We start from the raw sequence: 9,398 nt of genomic DNA on the forward strand, positions 1-9,398 counted from the left end.
ATATAAAAAAAAATATAAAAAATATAAAAATACTAAAGAAAGATTGTTTTCTTTAAAAGTTAACAAAGTGCAATTGTTTGAACAATTGCACTTTGTTTACTTGAAGAAAAAAAATTCTGGAACAATATTAAATATAAAAAGCTGAGATACATATCTATGACTATAGTTTATTAGCTTGAGTTCAATATTTAGTTCAGATTTGTTTTGTAGGATATGACCAACAAAATAAAGGAGGTATTCCGTGGAATCCCAGATGAATTTATGACAAGTAATTTAGCCAGTAAAGCAAAGGTATATGTTTGTCTTATAACTGTTTTGTATGAAAAAAGTATGCTGATTATTTCTGTTAAATTTAAAGTTAAACTTCTATTTTACCAGAGAGATAATTAATTATGAATAATTCTGCTCAAGTTTTTCCGCCACAGTCTTTTGTATCCTTATTTTGCATATATAACAAAAGATGTTTGAGCAATATTTGAAGTAAATGGTTTTGTATTGTACTGATATTGAAATGACAAGATACAGACATGTATGTATATCAGTCAGATTAATTTGGGTGATGTCACTTTACCATTCTGGAGTTACATCCCTTTTTTACATTATATATGCATCATCTGTGACACATTTTCAAATTTTTAGATTGTGATGATTTGATTTTCAGGAGTTAGTTCCTATGGACACCCAACAACAGATACAGAATAGTAAAGAGCATATGAGAATGTTATACAATGGTGTCACTAAGATGAAGGATATTTCTGAAAAGTTGGTGATGAGGGCCACTGGTTATGCCTGTGATATGTTACAGTTTGGTCAGGAATTAAGGTAATACCTCATTTAACTTGAATTAGAAATTAGTAAATATAATTTTAAATTGCTTTCTTTTATTGTTTTATATCCTGTGAATAACATAGATTTCTAAATTCTTTATATTTTCTTTATATAAAAATGAGGAGATTTATGAAATTGCAACTTTATTTTCTATAAATCTGAAAAAAGACTGTATAGAAAGGATATTTCTTGTAAAGCAGTAACTATTATCAATCATACATGTATTTAAACAAGGGATAAATATGAGAACATGTTTCTTTAATTGCACTTGTTTATGAATTCATTTGACTTTAATGTATGGTTGCTTGATGGTGCATTGTTTGCATTTGGTAAATAGGATTATGCATGAAATAATGATGATCAATGATCAATTTGCATCCTTTCACTCAGCTGCTGTCATATTTGATAAGGAAATTAATTATGATGAATTGTATACGTAATGAGCATTGATATTTGTCACTTCATTCTCAGCTTCTTAGCTAAGAACGATATGATATTTTGCATTAAATTTTATGTTGAGTGAGGCCACAATTAAAAATATTTTGGTTTGTCCAAACCCTACCCAAAGGTTGAGACAGTGGGTAGGTAGGTAGGCATTTCCTTTTTTTTTTCAAAAATAGAAATTAAAGTATCGGGTGTTTATTAGTCTACATGCCTATCTGATTAAAAAAAACTTCTTCAAATCAGGACAATAAAAAAATTTGAGTAGGCAGATTTTTTCTGGGTAGGTAGGGTTTGGGCAAACAAACCTATTCTTTTTTATGGCCTGAAAGGCATTTTTTTTTCTCCCAAAGCAGTCTTTTTCTTGATTTTGTAACTAATTGGATTTATCTATACTCCCTAAGTATTGTATTTTTCATCATTGCTTTATAATGAATCAGGGAATACTTTATATGTACAGTTCCTAGTGTTATTGAAATTGCTTGAAAAACAGAATACCATACTTTTCAACTCCTGTATACCTCTATTTCAGTTCCTTTAGCAATGATGCAACAAGTGTCTCTGCCTGGGCCACTGGTAGAAGTGAAACATGGCATCACCTTAAAAAAGGCTTTAAACATCTATCTGTAGAGTATGCAGCCCTAGGGGACAAAGCTGCACAAGAGGTTAGTTTTAACAGAGATTGGCATCATAATCATAAAATCAAGTCAACTAGAAAATTACCAGTTATAAATTTTTTTCAATTCTAGAAATAGTTTACTTTAATTAGTAGTTTGAATAATAAGATTGTCATTGCAAATTTTTTCAGTTGTTAATATTTAAAAGTGCAGAATTGTACAGATCAATCGATTTGTTTCATATAAATATTAAATTGCTCTTATAGTGAAGTTAAAACATTAGCATTATAACCATATGAATTGTAAGTGAAAAAGATCAAATTGAAATTTGAAAAATGTTTTTCTGAATGTTAGGTCTCCTAACCATTACCGAAATTGAACAGCATATAACTATGATTTAAAAAAGTTAATTGATAACAATAACTTTGCACCTATATTTAATTTATATGTTTTTTTCCCCATTCAACAACAGGCAGGAGACACAGATAGCGAAGTTGTAGAGAAATTATGTTTATTTCAAGATTTACTACTAGCTTATAAAGTGAGTTATTATCCTATACAGTAAATAAATATAGGAATATGTGGTATGAGTGCTCACACCAACTTATATTCATAGATACTTGTATTCATATTTAGACTTATTTGCTAGCTTCTTAATGATTTATTTTCTTGATTTCCTGATTATAATTTTATTGCTGATTCTTATAAGATAAGATAATATTTTATAAATTTTGTGACGATTTATATTATTGTTATTTTTCTACTCATGAAAGTCACAAACATAAGCTGCTCGCAAAAATAAGTTTGTTGATTCCTGAATAATTTCCTGAATAGGTGATCTATATTTAAAAAAAAGTAATTTTGATAGATTCTTTATAGACTTTTGTTATTATATAAATAACACATAGCTGAGAGGGTGATAGTGCAGGTTGTTACCCTGTGAAAAGTTTGTAAACTGAGGCACAGCCAAGGTTGACAATGTCTTTAAAAATTGAAACAATCTGATCTCTCACCGTCTCAGATATATGTGATACATTTTCTTATACTGAATGTTCTGTTATTACTGTCCATTAAATTTCAATTTCAAAGTAATAAACTATCACACCTTGTACATAACAATCACCTTATTCAATATCGTGCACATTTGATAAATCTTCTCAGTGAAGGGTAATAAATATACTGTGGATTCATTATTATTCATTTGATACCAATTTTCGTGGGTTTCATGGTAACAGGTGAACCACAAATTCAAATATTCAACAAACAATGTATTTTCAATATGCTTTGTATACAGATATTGGCTAAACCACGAAATCAATTATCCACGAATATGCAAGTTTTCAGCAATCCACGAAATTGATACCAACGAAAATAAATGAATCCACAGTACTGTGGATTCAATTATTTTCAAGGGTACCAATTTTTATGATTTGCGGAATAATTTCAGATTTGTGGATATTTTGTTTCATTGTTTTGACATAGACTGCATACATTTCAGGAAACTGATAATTGGTTGGACATTTGAATTCATGGTTCCTCTGTATCTGCTGAATCCATAAAAATAGGTATCGAACAAATAATAATGAATTCACAGTAGTATTTGCCACGTGGATATAGTAATTTAAATCTGGCATTTTGACATGAAGTATTATAATAGAGAATATACTTGTTGGTAATTTTTTTTTATGTAAGTCAGAAATATACTTTAGCCTTATCTTTATTTCAGGATCTTAATGACAGACATGAAAAAGGAGTTTTGAATGACCACCAAAGAGCAATAGCAAAAATGGGAAGTTATAAAAAGAAAAGAATGTCAGCAACTGTTAACACAGCACCAGAGGTAGGTTAATAAACCTTATCATAGAACCCAGGATTTAAATTTTGTACCTCAGATGGAGGTTTCATAGACACATCAATGATGCTCAAATCAAAAATTTAAAAAACTCAAATAAAATATGAAGTTAAAAAGCAGTTATGTCAGTTATGTTAGTTGTCAATAAAAGTTGATAATACATCTACCTTATTCCAAAATAATTGTTCTGAAAATGCCCAAAAAAACCCAACATTTGCCTGTTGATGTAAAGCATTCCATCAATATTTCCAATTTTATAACAATGAAAAAACTTACATATAAATAGATTTTAAAAGAAAAATCAGTTAAAAAGAATTTCATTAAATACTTTTTGATTAATACAAATGTATAAGACATTTATGGTATGTTTTTAAAAGTAATTTAATATTGTATTTTGATCACATTTCAGGCAGGGACAGTAGAGCAATTAGAACAGAAAATTTTAGAAGTAAGTGTACAAAAAGGAAAATTTTATTTTAACTTGGAAATGTATTTTTATGCCCCACCTACGATAGTAGAGGGGCATTATGTTTTCTGGTCTGTGCGTCCGTCCGTCCGTCCGTCTGTTCGTTCGTCCGTCCGTCTGTCCGTCCGTCTGTCCCGCTTCAGGTTAAAGTTTTTGGTCAAGGTAGTTTTTGATGAAGTTTAAGTCCAATCGACTTCAAACTTAGTACACATGTCCCCTATGATATGATCTTTCTAATTTTAATGCCAAATTAGAGTTTTTACCCCAATTTCACGGTCCACTGAACATGGAAAATGATAGTGCGAGTGGGGCATTCGTGTACTGAGGACACATTCTTGTTGTCAAGAAAATCATTCTATTTAGTAATTAATAGCTCTGCTAGTCTTGCAGTAGAATGCTTTCTGATGGTGTAGGAGCCATAGGATTTAATCCAAAAATGACTCAAAACTTGATATCTCCTCAAATGCACAAGATAAGTAAGAGCAAAACCTCATTTTACAATCTTTTCTTATCAACTTTTAGGTAGTTAAATACTTAGATATATTCTAACACATAACCGTCATTAATGAAAATTTTGCTGCATTTTTCTTCCCAACTACAAATGAGAGCTTCCTGAAATTTAAAATCTGGTTGCATGTGGACAATCTTTACTTTCTTCAAGTTCATAAGTTATACGATTCTTGTTTACAGAATATCTAAATATATCTAACCACATAATGGCCCTGTATGAAATTTAAGTCACATGTTGTAGTATCCATTGCAGTGGGTCTCATTGGGGTCTAAGCATGACGGGGGAGTGCTGATTTTTTGTAGCGTGACACATAAAAGTCAAGTTATTGTGCCGTGAAAAGGGGAAATGCAGTTTAGCAGGACACAGGGAATTACAAAAAAATGAGAATTACTTACGTACATAGTGTAAGCAGGATACAGGAATCTGACAAAACAGTAAGCGAGATATGGGGTTCAGAACCCCACAATATATTTGTATTTCCAAATTCCTGTTAACCAAATACTTAATGAGGAAGTATCTATAATGTGAAAAAGGTCAAAGTTTTATTTGTCAATATTGATCAGCTAAAAGTATACTTATTACTGCAATGGAATAAATATATTTCTTGAAGAAAAACTATTTAAATTTAGTTTGAAATTAATTTATATAAAAATATTTATTTCAGCAAGAAAGTCAGATAGCCAATATGGAAAATAGAAATTATTTTAGTTTACATTGTTTGCAAATGGAAACACAACTAATTCATGCAAATTTAGAAATATTATATGATGTACTTGGTGAAATGGCTGTTATACAAGCTAAATCACACTCTGAGGTAAGATAGATAACTCTTGTAATATTATAATGTACATGTAGCTGCACTATTTAACCCCTCAAAAAATGTATGTATTGACCTTAATTGGATAAGATAGCAGGGAATCCTAACTTCTCAAGCAGTTTCAAATTTAGAAAAGTATGGAATTTGTTTGTTTCGATCATTACTCTAGGTTGACAAAAAAGGAAACCTTTAAAGATCTCAAACTAAGGGAAAACGTGGGGAAAACCATCAACATACACAAAACATCTGAAAAAAAAACCAACATTATGTGTTAATTAAAAATTCATTCAGCTGAGAGATATTTATGAAATACCAAAATTTGAAAGATGTAGACTTCAAATTTTTGTTAGTTCAGATATTTTTGATTGGAAACAAACATTTTTTAAATTCAATGATATTATCGTGTCAAAATGAATGAAGACAATCCCTTTTTATGTTAAAATCTTCATCATGTGTCACAAATTTTTAAAATTTTTTTATGCCCCACCTATGATAGGAGAGGGGCATTATGTTTACTGGTCTGTGCGTCCATTTGTTCATCTGACCGCCCATTCTTTTGTCTGCCCGTATGTCTGTCCGTTTGTTTGTTCGTCTGTCCCGCTTCAGGTTAAAGTTTTTGGTCAAGGTAGTTTTTGATGATGTTGAAGTCCAATCAACTTGAAACTTAGTACACATGTTCCCTATGATATGATCTTTCTAATTTTAATGCCAAATTAGAGGCTTTATCCCATTTTCACGGTCCACTGAACATGGAAAATGATAGTGCGGACATCCATGTAATAGGGACACATTTTTGTTTAAAATTGTTCAAAGCTTAGCTTTAAACCATGTGGTTGAATAACAGATCCTGCATTCACATGTGCACAATGATTTGACAACGCTCCATTCAACTTTCTGTTTAAAGTGACCTTTTACAATTCTTCTGTTTCAATATTGTAATGATACAAATCTTTAAAAAAAAATTAAGCCAGGAAATATATGCTAATTTAATAATTACAGAAAGTAGAATGGATGGTTGTCAGATTCTTGTAAGTAGACTGACCTTTAAAAACATGTTTTATTTTTACAATTCATAATTTTTTTTTATCAAGATTTTCTTATTTTGGAATTTATTTAAATTAATTTACCAATATTCTTTGTATACATTGTGTCAGTATATCAATAAATTGTAGATTGGAAAAGTATGGAGTGAAATAAAACCAATTGTAGACAATTTACATGGTAGAGATAATTCAAGGCCAAATTCACCAACAAGGACCTCACCGATTGGTTCACCAATGACAAGCAGCGGAGGAGGGTTGCCCATGTGATTATATTCCAGGAGACATCTGTCATTGCAATAATATCTAGTCACCTTGTAAAGAACTGCTCCCTCAGCAAGACTTATGATGTTACTTTGTCACTGCCACAATCAGGATATTAACATGGATAAGTGCTAGATTCTTTGAAAAATCAAATATTAAATGTATTCTAAGAATGTTCAGAATGCAAATAACTAGACTTAACATGCTAATTTAATCTTACATTTGCCTAATAATCAGAAATGAATGGTTTGTCATTTACAAGGCTTGATAATTTAAGGTTGGATAAGTAACACAGGGTTATTTTTTTTTACAATACATTCTATACAACTTGTATTTTCAATTGTATGATTTAGAATTGAAAAGAAGCATAATTTTTGTACATTAAAAATGGTTGGACCATTTATTTGATTTTTTTTTTGTTTTATACCAATTTACCACAAGCACAAAAAAAGTTAATTCAGGGACAAGAGACTGCAATTCTTGATTCTTACGCAGTCTGATAATGTAAAGAAGTGTTTTTGTTGGGAGCATATTTTATATATAGTGAGTTATGAAAGGGTGTTCACTTTCAAATTACTTAAGGGCATACAATACAGTTACAGGGGAGGTAATGACGTTGCTAACGTAAAATGTTATTTTTTTTGCGACGTCAAACTATGACATATCGGGAAAAGATGCATTTTTCGACTGATTTTTATCATTCAAACTGATTCAATTTGAAAACGAGTGCATGGACCCCTATTTTTTAAAACGACATTTTGTTTCATTTCCCAGGGAGATTATGTGGACCAAATTTTATAAAACTGTAAATAGTGCAATTTTTTTAATTTTGATAAATATACAGCAAAAAAAGACGTTTTTTTCTCAATTCATGACCATTGGATAAATATGAGTTATTTTTGAATAAAAAATGCATAAATTTTTATGATACTTATAAAATACAGACATTACAAATTATTTAACAAAAAACAATTTGTGTTTATCTTTTAAAACAAAAAAGTTATGTCTTTCTTTCGAAAGGAAAAATACGGCCACAAATCCGAATTTTGAGCTAATATACAAAATTTCGACCTCATTTAACTCAAAAAGTAGCACATGGAGGGATATTTTTTATTATATATTTGATTTAATCAGGCAAAAAATAGCCTACATGAAAATTTTCATCAAACTGTAAATACAGGATCAAAACTGTATCGTATGCCCTTAAGGAATGACTGTAATATTTTTTTCTGTCTATGAAGAAATAACATAAAAAATTTGGTGCACACTGAATAACGCATGTAGCGGTTTATTTAAAAGTGTGCACCACATTTTTTATGTTATTTCGAATAGACAGAAAAAATATTACAGTCATTTCTTATAATTTGATTCTAAATTCCATTTTAAACTAGAAAACCATGAAAACCGTTGATGACGTCACGGTCACATGAATAAATTATGTCTATGGGCTGAAAAAAAAATAACGTCAGGCAATCAGAAGACGCGTAACATCCAAAATTAAATTATTAGAGTTTATTAATTATATTGGGAGGGTGGCACTACAATAATATATATTGAAACATGGTCAAGACATATATTTATCAATTAACACAGTTGAAAGTTTTTTTTAACTACTAGACAATCTTCCATCTATTTGTAATTTAATTTGCAGCACTGATGGTAGAACAACTTTTATGTATTCTGTGTTCTGTACTAACAGAAAGTGACAGTAAACTGAAGTTTATCTGCAGTCATTATAATTATCCAACTACTGTAAATACTGAAATTATTCTGTGCATTTATAATGGCATATTTGCCATTTCAGACTAAATGCAATTTTAATTTTTGCGATATTGAGAAAAATCCAGTTTAATTCTTTAAAAAAGAATAATTAAAAAATGTGAGTTTAACATTATAGTGATTATGACCCTGTTGCATTTTTCGCAAAATTAAGATTACACATTAGCACAACAAGGCTATATCGCAGCAATGTTCTATACTGTGTAAATTTAGAAATTGTTGCAATGTTTTTTTTATCGCTAAAAATGCAACAGGGTTATAATCACATTAATGTAAACTTGCAATATGAATTTAAACAAGATTTTTCTCAATTTACCAAAAATTTAAATCTCACTCTAATCTAGAATGACAAAATCGCAATTATAATAGAGGCACGCAATAATATCTGAATTTACAGTATTTTATTGAAAAAATTATGCTCTTTTATAAGTACATGTTGGTTTCATGAGTGTGATAATTCGTTTATCAGGTTATATTATATTAAGCATGAAAGTTATTTAAACTTAAGTTCCATTGTAAATGTTGCAGAAGATTCAGAATTCAGATGTTGCTACAGGGTTGTACTTGTTACAAATTGTACATTAAAAAGATATATAATTTAAACCATACCTGTGGTCAGATGTATGTACAAACACAATAATTGTATATTTTAAGAATCAAAATTTATTATGAGAAGTATTATTGTTTGTTTTTCTTGTTTATTGTCTGTGCTAGCAAGGCTATAACTGGATTATAATAATTGCTTTGTTTATTGAAAACAAACAATTAAATTAATAGAGATGC

The 9,398-nt window shown here is 29.7% G+C and overlaps 1 protein-coding gene across 2 annotated transcripts in view; it reads left to right on the forward strand.

The window, feature by feature from the left end:
* The window catches only part of LOC143044662 (sorting nexin-8-like), a 28,581-nt gene extending 21,371 nt beyond the window's left edge, over positions 1-7,210 (forward strand). For both annotated transcript variants that reach the window (XM_076216726.1, XM_076216725.1), the window contains exons 7-14: positions 211-291; positions 662-822; positions 1,802-1,934; positions 2,359-2,427; positions 3,613-3,726; positions 4,148-4,186; positions 5,380-5,529; positions 6,705-7,210. In XM_076216726.1, the coding sequence (XP_076072841.1) occupies positions 211-291; positions 662-822; positions 1,802-1,934; positions 2,359-2,427; positions 3,613-3,726; positions 4,148-4,186; positions 5,380-5,529; positions 6,705-6,842 (885 nt within the window). In that variant the 3' untranslated portion in view covers positions 6,843-7,210. The remainder of the gene's footprint in view (positions 1-210; positions 292-661; positions 823-1,801; positions 1,935-2,358; positions 2,428-3,612; positions 3,727-4,147; positions 4,187-5,379; positions 5,530-6,704) is intronic.
* Positions 7,211-9,398: the final 2,188 nt, after the last annotated feature.

This window comes from Mytilus galloprovincialis, chromosome 9 (assembly GCF_965363235.1).
Source record: "Mytilus galloprovincialis chromosome 9, xbMytGall1.hap1.1, whole genome shotgun sequence".
NCBI lineage: Eukaryota > Metazoa > Mollusca > Bivalvia > Mytilida > Mytilidae > Mytilus > Mytilus galloprovincialis.